Here is an 18,382-nt window from a genome sequence, read left to right as displayed (position 1 = left end):
GAGCTGGCCAGGCTGGCAGCCCGTGGCTCTCCAGGCTTTCTCAGCACACCCCCAGGTGGAGCAGGTGCCCTGGCCCTGTCACATCATTAGCCTCTCCCCAGCCGCCACTCAGCAAGGGGCCTGAAGCCAGCACCCCCCACCCCAGCCTTGGGCCCCTGAGGAGAGGGAAAGGAAAAAACAAACCAAGCAGCGAATACTGTCTGAGTCTCTGCATGTGCCAGGCCTGGGCTGGAAGCTGCTGCTGTCAGTGCTGAGAGTCCCGGGAGAGATGACATAGTACACAAGCACGCTGCACGTGGGGACAGCACTGGTAGAAAGGTGGCAGGGTGACAGTAATGGGAGCAGTGATGGTCTAACTGGGTGTCCTCTCCCAGGGAGCACTGTTCTGCAGGAGGCCTGGAGGCTGAGTCAGTCATTTCAGCCGGGCTCAGCATGCACGGGGAGGGAGCCTAAAGTAGAGGCCTGCTCTGACCTCACGCTGCAGACCACGGCACCCACGTTGCTTATCTGTTCCCCTCAATTTGTTTCATTCAGAGTGCTCCTCGCCAGCTGTCATCGTCACCTGTGTTTGATCTTGTTGGGCAGTCTCTGTACTCGTAGGGAGCTCGCCACACAGCACCGCATCCCTGGCCCCTGGCATAACATTGGCTCTGAGGAAACACTCGGTGGCACACGAGACTTTGACAGGGGAGGGGAATGGAAATGAATGGAGAGGCCAATGTGGCTGGGGTGGGATGTGGTGAGGGTCAGACTGCAGAGGACTCGTAGTGGGCAGCATTTGTGGGGGACCCTCAGTGATAGGAAATAGACCTCGTTCTGCAGTTATCTCACTTAATTCTCCCTTGAGGTAGTTAACACTCTTATCCCCATGTGAAATGAGCAAACTGAGGTATGGAGAGAACATGTAGCCTGGCCGGTGTCACACACAGCTTGGAACTGGTGGAGAAGAGATTTGAACCCATGGAGTCTGCGCTCAGAAGCCTTCGTGTAGCATCGGGGTACACCTTGGAGTCCAGATAATAGTGTCCTGGAGGCCCTGCTGCACCCTCTCCCAAGGGTTCTGGGAACCTCAGGTCCAAAGCAGGCTCATGACAGGGTCCAACTGTTTAGAGTGCAGAACTCCCTACCCCAATAGATCAGAGGGGCAGGAATACAGGCAGAGGCCTGACTAGGCCCCCACAGCACCACAGCCATCACCAGGAGCTACGGGCCTGTGGAATTTGGCTTTGTGGCTGTGTGAGCAGCCATTTCTGTCACCTCAGTCTCCAGGACTCCTGGGACTGATACCTGCACACCTCAGTATGCCAGAGTCCTCAACAGCATCACCCGCTCAAGAGCCCTTCCTGCCAAAAGGAGCCACTGGCAGGTAGTGGAAACGTGTCTGGGGGTCCTGGTCCTTGCCCTGGTGTGTCTGGGTGACCCAGGACAAGCCACTCGACCCCTTTGTAATGGGCACCACAGCCCATGTGCCAGGCATTCAAGGAGGAAGTGAGTGATAGGTAGCTTCATTTTCTGCAGGTCCTTTTTGAAAACCTCATAAGACACGTAGGTGCTCTTCCCTCAAAGATGCAGATCCACAGAAGTGTCGAGGGCAGTTTTAGGGGTGTCCTGGACCCCAGAAGCCCATCCACAGGCCAACTGGGCTTTAGGCTAACAGAGAATGCAGTGGAGGAAGACAATCATCTTAAAAGATTTTTTAAAACATAGGATATTAAAAAGGCTATGTGAGCTGGGGATTTAGCTCAGTGGCACCGGATCTGCCTCACGGGCACAAGGTCCTGAGTTTGATCCCCGGTACCAAAAAAAAAAGGCTATGTGAGAGCCTCACCCCAGGGAGCAACCTTGCATCCCTTCTCCTAGTGGCTGTGAGTCGCAGCCCTGGTGGCAGGACCTCTGCTGGCCCTGCCAGGGACCTCAGCCAGCAGAGACAAGGGGGCTTCCGTGCCAGAGACAGAGGGCTCAACAGAGCCACCCTTGCTACTGTCTCCAGAGCATTCATTTCCATCCTTTCCCTCCCTTCTCTGTGCCTTCCACACCCCCACCCCAACTGCTCCCAGGCGATAGAAACCTACTTGCTGAATGTCTCTCCCGGGGGGCTGACCTACATTGCCGAGTGGCGAGGGGGGATTCTGGACCACAAGATGGGACACCTGGCCTGTTTCTCAGGGGGCATGATCTCCCTCGGCGCTGAGGATGCCAAGGAAGAAAAGAGGGCCCACTACCAAGAGCTGGCAGCCCAGATCACCAGGACGTGCCACGAGTCATACGCCCGCTCAGGTAACCCTGCAGGGGACGGGGCAGCAGCAGAGCATCAGTGAGTGGAAGGGAGCCCGCAGTCCTGGCACAGTCACACCCGGGTAGTGACACACAGGTGCAGTGAGGGATGGTCAGCCAGGCCCTGAGATTGGACCTCATCTAAAGGAGACAGTGGAGGTATCATCAGCATTACTTGACACACATCATCACTGAACCTCACAACACAGATGAGGAAACTGAGGCTCAGAGATGATTTGGCCAAGGTCCTGTGAGGTGGCACAGAGCAGCCTCCTCCAGCCCCTGAAACAGAAACATTGCCCCCAGGGGCCCACCACTCTGAGTTGTAATTGTGGTCGTGGATGGAGGAGAGGATGCCTCTGCTCAAGTGCCACTCTGCCACCGTCAGCAGGGCGGCCTCTGTTTTCCCATCTCTTCAATGGGAATGAGAACATGGGTCCCCCAGAGCGCAGTGTGAGGCCACGAGAAAGCCTTGCGCTGCGTCTCCAACCACACCACAGTGTTAGCAGCCGCCACGCACGTCTCTGCCTGTCCCTTCGCCTGTGGTTGGAGCCGCTTCTCCGAGCTGTACCAGGAAGTCAGAGATTCGCAATGGGTCCTTAAAGCCGGTCTTCCATTCTCTTCATGGAGCTCACTCTGCCAAGGCCATAAACAAATAGGAAATCTCGGGAATAATAAAAAGCTTGCTATTTGTCTGGGACAATCAGCACAGACCATAAAAGACAGCCGCTTAATAGAGCATATTGTTCCGCCAGCCGGGCTGGCCTGCTGACGACGGCTGCAGCAGTGGCTGCTGCCCTCACCCCATTAGCAACTTGGCAAAACAACTGTTGCCTAATGGCCTGGAGCAGCTTTGCCATTTGAAAAGATCAGAGGGGCCACAGTCTAGTGGACCCCTCCTGCAGGAAGCCCCAGCAGGGGCAACAGTAGGGTGGCCTCCTTGCAGGACTCTGAACCCAAATAAGGTGGCAGAATTAGGAAGAGAGCGTGGTGCGCGGCTGGCCTGGATGGGATGGACAGAGGAAGACCTGACTCACACACCCTAAATTTTGGACCTAGAGAGTCAGACTTAGGAGAGAGAGAGTCAGCCCAGAAGGAAAAGGAAGCATCAGACAGATCCAGGGTCATATCCCAGCTCAGCCACAACTTGCTGTGTTGCCTTGGACAAATAGCCTTTCTGATCCTCAGTTTCCACATACATTAGAGAGGGATAATGGCAGCTACCTTAGCAAAAAAAAAATTTTTTTTACTATTGAAATAATGTAAAGCACCCAGCACAGCCTTTGAGGTCATAAATGGTAGCTATGCAGATGGTTACCATTGTGGCTGTGTGGAAAACTAAAGTGGCAACCAATTCAAAAACAAATCAATGACAACAAAACCCAGACCTCATCGGGCCTCCTTTATCCAGCCCCCTCTGTCTGAGTTTCCCCTGGCATTATTCCTTCATCTCCACCTTAACAGGTTCCCAAACCTAGCTCTGGAAGGCTCCACCTGGGAGGTGTTAAAAGCAGTTTCCAAAGAAAAGGGGTCTGTGGAGGAGCATCTTCCCATGTTGTCATATTAAAAGATCTGATAAGTCCCGAAAACTGGACTGCTTCACTTTGTTTAATCTCCTGTTCCCCAGACATGCTCCAACCTAAAGCCCTATCTTGGCTGAGTCCTAGTTAATAACCTTGTAGAGGGCTTACGTCTCAGAAAACACAGTTGGGGCGCACTGCCCAAGCTTTTATCTTCCCTGACTGCAGAGTAGGTTATTCAGATTCTGAGTCCAAACCTGCAGAGTTCATGAAGCCTCAGGAGTCTTGCTTTGGCCCACCTGGGCCTAGAGGGAAGCTATGCACCTGCCCAGCACAGCCTTATGGAGTGATTCAGCAGGGCCCACCCCATGCCAGTGCATCATTAACATCACCCCGCCAAGGGCTTAAGGCACCCAGAGCCCCCCCTGAGGCAGCTGATCAGGGAAACAGGAAGTGCAAGGTCTGACGGGGTCCTCTGTTGGCCATTCCCAGACACCAAACTCGGGCCCGAGGCCTTCTGGTTCAACTCTGGCAGAGAGGCGGTGGCCACCCAGCTCAGCGAGAGCTACTACATCCTGAGGCCTGAGGTGGTAGAGAGCTACATGTACCTGTGGCGGCAGACACACGACCCCACTTATAGGGAGTGGGGCTGGGACGTGGTAATGGTGAGTGGCTGGGGCCCAAAGCCCCTGGCTTGGGCACCAGCGGGGAGAGGGATCTGTCCCAGGGGTGAAGCAGAGGCTGCAGAGCCAAGAGCCCCAGCTAAGGCCAGGAAGGCGGGGACTGTTGAAAAGCGACCTAGTACCTACCCATGGCCTCTTGTGCTGGGACAGCTGTCAGCAGATCAGCACCATGGCCCTGAGATCCCAGCAGCATGCTCCTGGCCTGAGGGCTGGACAGCTGGCTTGAAAGGCCACCTCTGACACGGGACTGGCTGGCAGGCCGGCAGCTCCTCTGGTCCTCTGGCCACAGCCCCTGACCACTCTGGCTTCTTCATGGTCTTGACCTCCCCTCAGCCCCATCCACCTGCTGAAAATCCCATGGCCTTCCTTGGGCTAAAGGGGTGTCAAAGTCAGGGGTAGGGATTCCAGAGGATTCCTTGATGGAGCCTGAGGCTTCTCTGTCCCTCTTCCCAGCAGCACCTGTGTCTTCCCTCAGGCTGCCAAGGCATCACCTGTTCTTGGGGCACTAGCAACTGTTCTGGGAGGCCCACATGTGGGGAGTGGGGGGCTGCTCAGATTCAGGCCTGGTTCACTGTCTATAGTGCACCTGCTTCCCCGAGGCCCTTGTTCTTCCTTTCAAAGGTTCCATGTCATGTGCCCGGCCCACAGACTTCCCAGTAGGCAAAAATTGCATTTCTGTGCAAAAGGCAGAGGTGCTAGCCCCTGTACCTCTGGGCCAGGGGCTCATCTGTTGGTGAACTCAGCCGCTAGCAGGCTGAGGCTTGGGGTACCTCTCCTCACCTGCTGACCTGCCTTCCTCTTCACAGGCCTTGGAGAAGTACTGCCGGACGGACGCCGGCTTCTCCGGGATCCAGGACGTGTATAGCAGCAGCCCCAACCACGACAACAAACAACAGAGCTTCTTTCTAGCTGAGACACTGAAGTGAGTGCAGGCCTGGCCCATGTCCTCTCTGGCAGCAGTGTGGCTCCTGTGGGGGACAGGGTGGGTGGCCAGAAGTCCCCCATGACAGCCAGGCTCTGTAGTCACAGGGCAGGAGCCCTCCAGGGTCAGAGGGCTTGGGGTCCAGGGGTGAGTCTTGGCCTGGCCCTTTCTCCCTCAGAGTGAGGCTGAGCTAGAATCCAGCCCCTCGGTGCTGACTGTGTACCAGTGTGTGTGCTTAAGGCTGTGGCTCAGGGTCCTGGGTTTCCTGGATCCCTGTCCTCCTCTGTAAAATGGGAATAATGATGATGATGGTGATATCCACATCGGTCACTGTGGTTGACTTTCCCTCCTGTGGCTCTGCAGCGTGGCTCCCTGGCTTTCCTGGGATGGGAGGTAGCACCCAGTTTCCCTACTGCTCCCCCAAAGCAAGCCCTTGAGCTTTACCCTGGCATGGTTCCTCCCAGGGAAAGTCCCCTTGCCCCAAAGCTGGAGTCCAGGAGTCCTGGCCCCAGCTCTGTAGCACTCTAAGGTGCACTGGAGCGTGGACTCTGAGGAGTGCGTGTCAGAGTTTGGACAGGTGCAGCACTCAGGCTACCCCGCAAAGGAAAGTCGGGCCTCTAGGGTCCTACCAAGGCTCCCTAAAGGGCTGGGCAGGTGAGGCTGCAGAGTAGGGGCCCAGGAAGAGCCAGAATTAAACAGGTCCCTCTGACCCCAGAGCTCAGTGCTGTCCTGGCCATCCATGGTGTCCTTCCCTGGGACCAGCCTCGGACCAGTTGTCAGGTCCCGGCCTCCCTGCCCTAGCCGAAGGCTCCTCTCAGGCCCCGAGACTCCCAGGCCCACCTTCTCCCGGCACTGACGGCTGTCTTGCACCCTGCCTTCCCGGCCACAGATACCTCTATCTTCTGTTCTCTGAAGATGACACGCTCTCGCTAGAAGACTGGGTGTTCAACACTGAGGCGCATCCACTGCCTGTGAACCACTCAGACAGCTCCAGCCAGGCCTGGCAGCGACACTGACCCTGGCCCCTGCCACTTGGGCACCTCAGGGATGCCTTGCCTTTTTGGGATTTGGGACTGTTCCCAAAGAGATTGGGAATGCAAGCCCCATCCTGGGCAGACCCTGGACAGATGTGTCAAACAAGCCACTTCTTTTCCTCTGTGAGGAGACAGGACTTGGAGATGCAGTGATGGCAGACCAAGGCCAGGTCACACCAGGCCCAGAGATTCCTTTCTACGGAGAATTTCTACAAAACCCACTCACTCGCCATTCCAGGGCTAAAGGACCAGAGGTTTGCATATTGATCCTAGGTGTTTGATTAATTTCCTTTTGGTTTGGGGATTTTTGTTTTTGCTTGATTTTGCTTTTTCTTTACAGTTGAGTTTTATTACAATTATAAATACAGTTTTCAAAATCATGTGCTTTCTAAAATGGAGCCATCCTAATCAAGGAAACCTTAAAGTATTTGTACACACACAACCCTGACCCTATTATCTATATTTTTAATATCTTTTGCCCAACATTTACTCTATGTTCAATTACATGTCACTTACCACATAATTTGAGGAGGGGTTCCCCTTTGATTTGGACTTAAATGTTACAAATCACTAGTGCTATTTTCATTATTGTAATGGAAAAGTATGTGAACTAGAATAAAGGAGTTTATTGAATAAGAAATAAGATTGGGCTCATTGCACAACAGTGACTCCTCGGGAAATCACTGCAACGTGATCATCAGAAAGAAGAACCAACTGGCATTTGATTTATTTAAGGTATAATTTACTAAACAATTCCAAATTCTATTACTTCCCATTCAGTTGTCCAATATATTCAGGAAGTGGGAGGCCAATCCATTAGGTATGGAGTTGGAGATTTATACTCAGGTTGAGACTTGGAAGAAGCCCAGAGAGGAGCAGCAACTTGCCTGAAGCCTCGAAGCCAGTAGAAGGCAGAGATGAGCCTGACCCTGGGTTTTCTGGCCACCAGAGTCCTTTGTTCATCTACTCCATCATTCAGCAGATGCATGGTGAGCACCTGCAGTGGACCAGATGCTGGGCTAAAAGCCAGGGACACAGCTGACAGCGATAGTCATAAGCCCTGCAGTCAAGGGAGACAGATGATAAAGGTAACCTGCAGATAGATGAAACGGCCACATGTTGAGGAAATGCTACAAAGGCAATGACAGATGGGACTGGGCCAGCAATCGTCAGGACCTTTCATAGGGACCAGGGAGGACTTCTCTGGGCAGGTGACCTTCCAGCCAAGACCTAGATGAGCAGCAGGAAGAGTTGTCTGGCAGCAGGATGAGCATCCTCCAATCCCAGAACCTCTTCCTCTCCCAGTGCCCGGCACTGCTGCCTGGTGAGAGGCCTGAAACAGAGGCCACTACAGAGCAAGGCCTCACCCCACCCACACCCACACTTGCCCTTTAGCCGCACTGCCAAGGTCACAGGCAAATGCTGAGCCCTTCCCTGAGCTCCGCTGCTTCATCCTGGCTCAGATCCTAAACTTCAGTAGCCTTCAGGGTGTTGGGGCTCTGGGCTGGGAAACCTGGCTTTTAAATCCCTGCTGTGTGAATCCAGGCACTCACCTCACCTCTCTGGGCTCTTCATCAGGCAGAGGGAGATTTACACCTCCTAAGATTGCTGTGAGAATAAATGGGGTGCTCTTAGTGCTCTGGGGGTGCTACTTCCTTGTTCTGGGGGCTTGGACAGCCCCAGGATCTCCTTGAGCAGGGCTGTGGGTGCACAGCCCCTGTAGCAGGAATCCTGGCATTCAATACAAAAGTCTCTGAGCTCTTTCTGGGCATCAGGGACGTGGGCCTCTGCAACCCACTGTACACAAAAGACAAAAAACTCACGCACAAACATGGCAGGGAGATTAGGAAGTTGAGATACACAGAAAGAAAGATCGTTTGCCATCCTACTCTCTGGAATGAATAGTGTTATTTTTTATTCTAGACCTTTTTCTATGAATATATAGAATATATATTTTGCAAATATGGTATCATCCTATACATACTGTTTTCTTATAATCTGCTTTTGCATTTAACTATATACTGTGAATCTCTTTCCATGTCAACAAATATACATTTATGTCATCGCTGTACCTGGTTGTGTAGTGTTCCATTGTGTGCTGTTTTTATCATACTTTGTTGATCTAAGCCCCTGTCGCTGGGCATTTGGGTTGGTGTCAGTTTGACATCTTAGTTACATATAATGGAAACCAAACCAATTCTCCATGAGCCAAAACAAAAAAAAAAGAAGAAAAAGAAGAATTTACCTGAATGCTATGGCATGGCTCTGGGAATCTCAGGAAAGGGTAAATACCCAGATCTCAAGAAGGACCTGAAGCCAAGCATGGTGGTAAATGCCTGTAATCCCAGAACTCTGGGAGGGTGAGATAGGAGGACGATGAGTTTGAGTATAGCCCAGGCAACTTAATGACTTCGCAAGGCCCTGCCTCAAAATTTAAAATTTTTAAAAGCACTGGAGTTTAGCATAGTGCAAATCCCCAGTACTAAAGAGAGAGGGGGAGAGAGAAAGGAGGAGAGATAGAAAGATAGGAAAGAAAAGAAAAGGAGATAGAAAAAGATAGGAGAAAGGATAGATAGAAAAGATAGGAAAGATAGAAAGAGGGAAAAGAAAGAAAAGAAAAAAGACCAGGAAGAGGATTTGGTGGCCAGGGATACTGCAAGAACCAGCAAGTGGCCTCCTCAGGCCACCAGCATGGCTGAATCCAGTTTTCAGACCCTACTATGTCTCCTTTCCATGTAGCCTGGCCTAGGTCACAAGCTCACCCCTACCCAAGGGCAGGGCCAACATCTTGACTGACAGATCCTGTGCAATAGGTAACAGGCTATTCCCAGGTGGAAAAAGGTTTGCTACCGAAAGAGGGCGGGTGCATGTTGGAGAGGAAAACAGTTGGAGCTTTGTGGTCTGCTTTGATCTCACCCATATCATAAAGAGAGTTGTGAAGTTCAGCATACTGACCTCTCCTCACCCTTGTTCAATTATTTTCTTAGTACCCACTCCTAGAATCTGTCTCTTCTCAAAGCCACTGTGCAGTTAGTTCCCCAAGGCCCCAGGCTCCCTGCTGGGCCTATGTCGCTGTCCCCCTCCCTTCTCCCTAGCATCCTTGTCCTCTGCTTTATCGCCCGGAGCACCTTGTAAAAATGAATATTTTAAAAGTTGTCCTCTAGGAGGGCCCTTGCAGGTGGAGAAGTGTCATCCTTTTGGCAAGTTAACTCCATGCCAGGGATAAAAATAAGTAAGGCCCTAGGAAGGCTGAGCAGAGAGAGACAGGAAGGGCTGAGTCATCTACCCTGAAGGTAGAGAGCTGCATGCTCAGCCACCAAACCCCAGCCTTCCCTGCAGCTGCCTCGCCTTCCCAGCCAGTTCAGCACAGCTGCCGGCCTCATTTGAAGCCAAGGATGGAACTACCTTTCACACCTGCTTTCTTCGTAGATGGGCTTAATGCTGTTTCCTTCCCCAAAACCTTCACTGCCATCTGGCTTCAGGCATTGAACCCCACTGAGCGTCACACCCCTGGGCAGAGGCAAGTCCTATTCCAGGTGCCTCTCTCTAAATGATTGTGTGTGTATACAGACCAGCCAAATGCAGTGGGAAGAAAAGTAAAACTGTAAAATCTGATTTAAAGGCAGCATCGTGAGATCAGGATGTGATTCTCAACTGGGCACAGTGGCACACACCTGTAATCTCAGCTACTGGGGAAGCAGAGGCAGAAGGATTAAGAGTTCAAGCCCAGCCTGGGCAATTTAGCAAAACCCTGTCTGAAAATTCTAAAAAATTTTAAAGGGCTAGGGACCCAACTCAGTGGTAGAATTGCCTAGCAAGCTATGAGTTGGGTGGGTTCTATCGCACCCAACTCATGCAAAAAAAGAAGAGGAACAAGAGAAGGAGGAGGAAGAGGAGCAAAAGAAAAAGCCAGATGTGGTGGCACATACCTGTAATCCCAGTACTCAGGAGGCTGAGGCAGAAGGATCCCCATGAGTTCTAGGCCAGCCTGAACTACACAAAGAGACCTTTACTCGAAGTAGAAGAGGAGGAAGAGGAAGAGAAGAAGGAGAAGGAGAAGAAAATCAATTTCAAAATAAAAATTTAAAAATAAAAATTTAAAAAGGGCTGAGGATGTGGTTCAGTGAGAAGGCCTTGGGTTCATTGTACAGTATCCTCTCCTCAAGAAAATAAAAGAAAGAAAAGCAGAAGAGTTTTTCTTCTGCTCCCTTTGCCTTGGGAGATAATAACCCCATTGGCTTGAGGGGGGCCAGGGCGGACAGTGGGCAGCTCCTCAGCTTCTGCAGGGGTCTGGCCTTGGGAGTCTTCAACACTCACGTGACACATAGCCCTGGGCTCTTGGTGACTAATGCTCACTCGTGCTGCCGGGGGTGGGGTGCCGAGGGTATTTCTTGCCTTTTAAAATTATGTTTGGTTTCCTATATTTGGAGCCGTAGTTTGATCCCACTCAGGCTGTCTCCTGAGCCAGAGCGTCTCCAACTTGAATGCTTACATGAATCTCCCCGGGACCTTGTTAAAATACAGGTTTACATCCAGTGGCTCTGGCATGGAGCCCGAGGTTCTGCTTTTCTAACAAGCTCCCAGGAGATGCTGGTGTTTTGGTTCCAGGACCACACTTTGAGTACCGAGGCCTCAGTGAGTGCCTCCTCCTCTGCTTTCTGCCCTTTATTTGTGTCCCTGGTGCTGTAGCTGATCCAGAGCAGAGGAGAGGGGCTCAGGTGTCGGCGTGGCATCTACAGGCACGCTGGCTTCAGGGGCACCGATCTCGGAACAGCTGTGCCCACCACCTGCGTCCTCGGCTCCCCCTCAACCAGGATGTCAGGAGGAGAAGGAGTGGGAGGTGGAGGCTCGGAACAAAGCTGCCCACTGGGATTCTCTGTAGATTTGTGCTATCTGGTAGGGTAGTCACATGTGGAGATGGAGCTCTTAAAATGTCACAAGTGTGACTGAGGAACTAAATTTTTCATTTTATTTCATTTTAATTAAATCTAAATAGCCATGTGTGGTTCCTGGCTGCCGTTTAGACAGCACAGAATGAGAGCTTTGAATGCAAGTGCCCTGCCCATGCCCAAATGGTCCCTCTGCCACCTGCATCATTACAAAAATAATCTCAGCACAAAACATCGTGTGGGCACGAAAGGACTCCCTCAGACACACCTGGTTATTCTTATGTTCATTCCAGCCCCTGACTGTTCTCTCCACAAGGCCTTGGATTGGTTTGGTCCTGGCTTTTCTCACCCACAGTTGATTTGCTGATGGATGTGTGGGGGTCAGATTGAAGGTTGAGCAAGGGGAGAGAAGGAGAGCAGAGGCTTTGAAGGCAGCTAGAGTTGCATTCAGCCCTGCTCTGCCTTTTCCCAAGGCTGCGTGGCCTTGAACAAGTCCCTGAACCTCTCTTGAGTTCTGCTTCTCCTTCTGTGGAGATGGAGCAGTTTTCCAGGCTTAATCGAGCCCCAACCCCAGTAGGAACTCAATACCTAGTAGCAATGATTCATATCATTACTATGTGAACTTCTTTATAAACTTGCATAAACGTAAGGGAAAACACTGCTGTCAGAAATTCTGTTTTTTAAACAAAGTGCTCTGAAACTTAGAAGGAACTACATCAACCAGGCCCAGGAGACAGCAAATTCTCCAAGCAATAAATCTGAACATTTTCTGTTTTTCACATTGAGCAAGCATTTTGCTGTTAGCCCAGAATCTTTGGAAATTGGGATGAAGATTTGTTGACTATCCAGGGATTCCAGTGCCAGGCAGCGCCTCTGCTGGGGGATGCCAGACTTGGCTTCATTCCTCTTCACAGCATCCCTGTCCTCCCTACAGCTTTGAGAGATAGGCTCCATTTACAGAGAAGGAAAGTGAGGTCCAGAGAGGCTGCTTAGGGCAAACTCATGTTCCTGGCCTCAGCTTCTCCTGTGGTCTCCCTGCCACCCCTACACCATCATCTCCCCACCCTTGTGAAATGACCCCAAGTCTACCCTGGTCCCACCCATGATGTGGAATCATGACAGTTGTCCCAAGGTAATTAATAGATCCCCTTTCCTCTCAGAAGTGCTCCTGTTTGAATGACATTATTATTTAGCCCCCTAAGTGAGAACAAGGTAACCACTGTTTCTCTCAAAAGCCTCTGGTGCTCTGGGGAATGGTAAATCCCAGCCAGGAAGAGCACCTACATAGCCCAGTCTTTCCTTTGGAAACCAAGCTGGACAGTTCCCATGTGACCCACATACCTTCACCTTCATGCCCTTCTTGGTGCTGTGCCTCCTCCCTGGACTCCACCACTGCATTGTCTCCTCCTCCAGGAAGCCTTCCCTGACTCCTCCCTGCTCCTCCTTTGACTCAGGCTTAATAAGTCTCTTTGCCAGGGCTCCTGTCATACTCCAGAAGACCCAAGTTTTCGTGCGCCACACCTCAAGAGTGAGGGCTCCGAGATGCCAGGAACCTTGTCTTCTTACCTTGGTGTCTCCAACATGTGGTAGACAGAAAGTAAAAGTCACACTGGAAATTTGGGAATTAACCATCCATCTGGCCTCCTTCCAAGTTGTAGCGGTTGAGAATGGACCCAGGAACCAGGTAGGAAAATGATTACCTATTGTATTGCTGGGTGTTGGCAGGCTGTCCTTATATGAGCTGATATGGAGTCCAGAAGGCATGAGGGTGGGGGTGGCTCATCCCATTAAGGGACAGAAAGATCCCACTGAGGTGGAGCACAGTATTGCCAGTCACACAGCCCTCTGGTCGTACAGTGGCCTCCTCCCCTGGCTAATGCAATAAGGGTACCAGGTCTTGTCCACTTTCCCCACCCTATGGAGAGGAGGGATTCAAGCCAGCCTGGTTATCACTCCCCAAGCGGGGAAGTCTCCAGGCCCTGGACCAAGATGCACCATAGAGGAAAAGGGGTCTCACACACAGACCCCTCAACTTCCTCCTCTCAGCCTTTGGGTTTCCTGGCCAGCCCTGCAGGCATCCCCTCTGTGTGACTGTCTCCCCAAAAGGGACATCCAGCCCTGACTCCAGAGGTCCCTCCCCAGACAGCCACTGCTCCCTTGGGAGTTGCCTGAGACCCAGGCTGGAGCCTTGCTGTGGCGCCCAGAAAGGGCCGTAAGTAGATGAGTGTTCACACAGCCCAGATGTAGAAATGCATGTTCTTGAGACTTGCTGAATTGGCAGCTCCTGGGTGCCCAGTGGTCTCTGTCCCCACAAGTTCCCAGGTGACTCCAGTGCAGCTCAGGTGTGGGGACTGAGGCCCTGGATCATCTGCACAGCCACTGAGATCCCAGAGCACATCCCCCATGGGGCCTCCTCCCCTCCAGCCTCCATCTCCCCTGAGACTCCTCAGATACCCTATGATGAGTGAAATCAGAAGAAAACTGTCCCACATTTAAACAATGGGAACACCCTCCAATCACATGATCCTTACCTCACAAACAAATATAAATTTGCAGTGAAATCTTCACTATGAAAACTGAAGTTCAAAGAAACTTGGTTAGTTACCTTTCTATTGCTGAGACAAGATACCTGATATATACAACTTAAAGGATGAGAGGTTTATTTTGGCTCATGGTTTCAGAAGTTTCAGTCCATGGTCAGCTGGTTGCAAGGCAGGGCCGCATAGCAGAAGGGCACGGCAAAGGAGTTCATGGCAGGGCAGGCAGAAAGCATCAAGATTTCCTTCTTCTTTCCCTTTTTTATTCCATCTGGACTGGAAGCCTATTGGTTGGTGCCACCCACACCCAGAGTGGATCTTCCCTCTTCAGTAAGTCCATCACCCACACCCAGAACTATGCTAAACCAATCAGTGGACTAATCTAGTATTGCATACCCATGATCAGTCGCTCCCAAAATCCCCACCTATGAGAGCATGAGACTTTGAGGGGACATCTAGCTATAAGCCACAACACTCCAGCTGCCCCGCCATAGCCCATTCAGCTGGGAACTCGTCAATAGGGTAATCCCTTAATGAGCTCAGCACCCTCAGGGTCCAATCACCTCTCCAGGTTCCACCTCTGAACACTGCTGCCCTGGGGATCAACATCTCAAAACATGAGCCTTTGGGGGACACTTCATATCCAGATCATAGCACTGACGTCCAAACTCTTCTTTCCCACTTTATATTCCATTCAAATTAGCCAGGGGCTCCTGGATCTCGGGGCCCCTCCTCGGATATGGGGGTTCCTGGAGCCCCAGCTATCTCCTGGGCCATCTACCCTCACTAGTGCAGCCCTTTCATCCCCTCCACAAGTGTAAATGCCAAATAGTTTCTCTGGTGTGAGAAACTGAAAGTGTAAATAAGGATCAAAATGTATAATTGATAATGTGAAATCGGTAGACAAGGTCTAAAGAGGTAGGGGAAGTGGAGGGGTAGGAGAAAGGAAAGAAGGAAAAGGAAAAAATATGAGACAAGGAAAAAATAGAAACAAAGTCTTTGTAAATAGGGAAGGGTGGAGGGGGTGAAGGGAGGGCAGGGGAAGGGGGAAAAAAATAAGAACCAAGATATACCATGTAAAGGTGCAAGATCCCAATGATGAATGTAACTGTTGTACACCTAAAATGTACCAATAAACTTAATGGAAAAAAAATAAATAAATACTAATGAAACAAAAAAAAATTAACCTGGTCCCCATGACGCAGGCTAGAATGGGTCCTTCCTTGAATGATAATGAAAATTAAAACTAAAGTGACAGTATGATTACATGCAAAAGCCTTAAACGGAAGGTGAGAGAGGATGAAGAATGGACTCCAGCTTGTGTAGTAGCAGGAGGGGACACACTGGTGAAGAGGATCAGACCGGCCCATCACTAAAGCCAAGTGACAGTTTTGTGAGGTCCTTGTAGTGGGCTTAGGTCCAGTTCATGGTTTTGTAGCTCAGTTTGAGTCCTCCTGACTTGGGGGGAATTTGGTTTCCATGGGAGGTATCCTCAGGATTACAGGGCAGTTTCTGCCATGTAAGGCTCTGCTGGAATCCAAGGTGATTATGGGATTAGGGCAAAGGAAACTTCTGGGCGTAGGTGTTCCCAGTCTTGAAGGGCAGAGAGATAGGCTAAGTAGATTGAGGGCTAACAAGCCTTATTTTGCCAACATTCAGACAGACACTCCCTCAGTGACTGTGCCCACATGCAGAGCTGAGAAGGCTTTGACCCAGTTTTACAAAATGAAGGTCAAGCTTTGTTCTGCTTCGGGTTATCTATTGGCCATTTGTAGGCCCAAGTGAAGAGTCATGGTTTTTTAGTCCCTGACTGCCTCAGAAGGAAACACAAAGCCTATTGTGATGCATAACAGGTGAGGACCCAGAAGTTTGTTCTCTATCCCTACGGTGGTCTCTGACTATGTCATGACTGTGTCACCAAGCTTCCTCAGATGGGAAGAACTTTAGCACCAGGCCCAAGTTGGAAAATAAAGCCAAGCTCTCTGCCCTCAGCAGCTACTCCAGCAAAATGATACTCCAGAGACCAGATAATCCAGATGCATGATGTCTTCACCATCCGGGCCCAGAGCAGGGCAGAATTGAACAGGGCACAGCAAGATGTGACCTTAGCTGTCCCTGGGGCCAGGCGATATAGCATCCAGGAGGATGTTATTACACACTCTGCCTCTTCTCAGGGAGAAGGCCTTAGGGACACTGATCTTCTTGCACAATTTAAAAGACCTCAGCTGTGGCTGTCTCAGTCTTGGGACCTGCATGGGCCATTTCTCCTCCAGGCACCAAGCCCACACCTTTGGGATGTCTAGGTCCCCTTTACACCAGTTCTTGTCCCTGGTGCTGCCTGGGTGTGGGTTCTGTCTGGCTTGCAGCCCTAACTCCTCCTGGCAGCAGGGCCAGTGTATGTAATCACCCTCTCCTCACCAGAGACTGACAACATCCCTGCTTTTCTCTCTGCTCTTCTGGAGCCTGCAAGTGCTCCTGGTCTCATTGCTGCTGCTGGCCACTGGTCTGAAATCCTCCTGCCTTTATAATGCAGCAAGGAACGCTTTGCCTTTCCTCTTAGCCAGGGAAAGGCCAAGGGGCTAAGGTTGCAGCTCTGAAGGAAACCAGGTTTTTGCCCTCATGTGGCTAGAGGGCAGCTATCAGCAGTGGGAGGTTTGTGCAGAAATGCAAACTCCTCCCTCAGCAAGAGGAGACAGTGGACCGAGGGACATGCTGGGCAGGCCACAGATGAAGGAATGTGGGGAGGACCCTGGAAATGGAGAGGTCAGGGACGTCCCTGGGGAGCTGTGTTCAGGAAGAGCAATCCATGCAGAGGGAACCAGGAGTGCAAAGGCTCAGAAGTAGGAAAGTATGGACCAAGTCTGCACAACAGGAAGGTAGGGACCAGTGCTGCTCCATGGGCTTCAGGAAGATGGCAGAAAAGGCCTTAGTCCCCTGGTGCCTGGTGAACTGGGGTAAAGGTTTTATTTATTTATTTGGTACCAGTGATCAAACTTGGGTCCTTGCGCTTGTGAGGCAGGCAGCAGAACCACTGAGCTAAATCCCCGGCCCAAAGCTTTTATTTTAATCGAAGAGCAGTGAGGAGCCAGGAAGGGCTTAAAGCAGGGGCATGAGATGATCCACTTTAGATTTCTGAGTTTCTTCTGACTCCTGCATGGAGAGACTTAGGAATTCTTTCTCCTGACATGTGTCTCAGCAGAAATCCTCCCTCAGCTTCTGTAGCCTTCCCCCCACCCCACCCCAGCCAGGAACCCAGGGGACCCAGTTCCCTCAATGAGCCTCCTTCAGCCTTACAGACCCTGAGAGACTTAAAGGGTACCCACAATCTTCCCCCTTGACCCTCTTTCCACCAGCCCTCCACTCTCCCTTCTCTCCAGTCCTCAGCAGGCCCAGCCGCCTTGTTTCAAAAACTGAAGCTGCTGCCTACAGTGGCTCTTTTCCTTTGCTAGAACCAAGACTGTGGGTTCTTTTCTGTCCTTGTTGGACCCTTCTGGACTTGTGGCAGACGTCACATCAGTGAGTTCTGGGTCTATCAAAAGCAAATATTGCTCAAATCATATTCTGTCTACCTCCCCCCCACCCCTGTCGTTCCAGCCAGGCAACAACTTTCCAGAAGTGTCTCTCACAGGTCTGGGTTCTCCCTATGTCTCCTGGGCTGGGCCCCCTTTGCTGTGCCATTCTCTAGGTACCTTCTCTAGGGTCTCCATGTGGCCTTGAAACCATCTGTCCAGAGCTTGCCTGATTACAAAGGGCCCAGCCCGCTGCTACCCTCTGTAGCCCTTGGGGCCCTGCCAGGGGGCAGCAGGGATGCGGCTCGGGAAGAAACCCGCTCACCTGCTCTCTGAGATCTTGTTAAGTTTATCCAGGCACCTGGACCCTCCCCGCTGAAGGATAATTAAAATGTCTCTGTGGCCCCTCTTGGGGGAAGCAGCCAGGAAGTATTGCCTTCCTCTTCCCTTTCATCTCCATCTCCAGAAGTCAGCCTGTCTCCAGGGTAAATCCATCCCCACTCCGGCTGCGGCTCAGCCAGCCTGTCTGCTTTTGCCTTACTTCTATTTTTCCATGACTCCAGGGTTTCAAGTCAGTTTCTCCTTGAGTCTCTGTTTTGTTTTGTTTCGGGTTTTGTTTGAGGTGCTGGTAATCGAACCCAGGCCCTTATGCATGCTAGGAAAACGCACTAGCACCGCACCAGAACGCCAGCACTCCCCTCTCTTTGAGCTTTTTTTTTCTTTTCCCTTTTTCCAAATACTAGCAATGGAACCCAGAGCCTTCTTACTGAGCTATATACCTCCAGCCCTTTTTAATTTTAATTTTGAGACAAAGTCTCATCAAGTCACTAAGTTGCCGACTAGGCTCAAACTTGTAATCCTCTTGCCTCGGCCTCCCAGAGTCCTGGGACCAAAGGTGTGTGTCACTATGCCCAGCTTCCTTGAGCTTTTAAGTAAACCTTTACAAACTTTAAAAATGTAGATGCAGTAGTGTATAAAGTATACTTGCACGTCTCACTTGAGGGATGTTGGCCT

General features: G+C 51.2%; 1 protein-coding gene and 1 long non-coding RNA gene across 4 annotated transcripts in view; one reads left to right on the top strand and one right to left on the bottom strand.

The window, feature by feature from the left end:
• Man1c1 (mannosidase alpha class 1C member 1) overlaps positions 1–8,504 on the top strand; it is a 132,031-nt gene extending 123,527 nt beyond the window's left edge. For 2 of the 3 annotated variants that reach the window (XM_004850613.4, XM_087215542.1), the window contains exons 9-12: positions 2,058–2,277; positions 4,287–4,459; positions 5,284–5,399; positions 6,289–8,504. In XM_004850613.4, coding sequence (XP_004850670.1) covers positions 2,058–2,277; positions 4,287–4,459; positions 5,284–5,399; positions 6,289–6,415 — 636 coding nt within the window. In that variant the 3' untranslated portion in view covers positions 6,416–8,504. The remainder of the gene's footprint in view (positions 1–2,057; positions 2,278–4,286; positions 4,460–5,283; positions 5,400–6,288) is intronic. The other variant, XR_205502.4, reaches the window with a different exon arrangement.
• On the bottom strand, positions 7,146–11,146 carry LOC147827247 (uncharacterized). The gene is made up of 2 exons (XR_015452780.1): positions 10,363–11,146; positions 7,146–8,785 (listed from the first exon to the last, which is right to left on the bottom strand). It is a non-coding gene; the product is annotated as an uncharacterized LOC147827247 (long non-coding RNA).
• Positions 11,147–18,382: the final 7,236 nt, after the last annotated feature.

The sequence above is a fragment of the Heterocephalus glaber genome, unplaced genomic scaffold, assembly GCF_053883595.1.
Source record: "Heterocephalus glaber isolate CG9 unplaced genomic scaffold, H.glaber_assembly_v1.0 deba00001452, whole genome shotgun sequence".
Lineage (NCBI taxonomy): Eukaryota > Metazoa > Chordata > Mammalia > Rodentia > Bathyergidae > Heterocephalus > Heterocephalus glaber.
The sequence above is the reverse complement of the archived record's forward strand: the minus strand, read 5'-3'. Positions and strand labels throughout refer to the sequence as shown.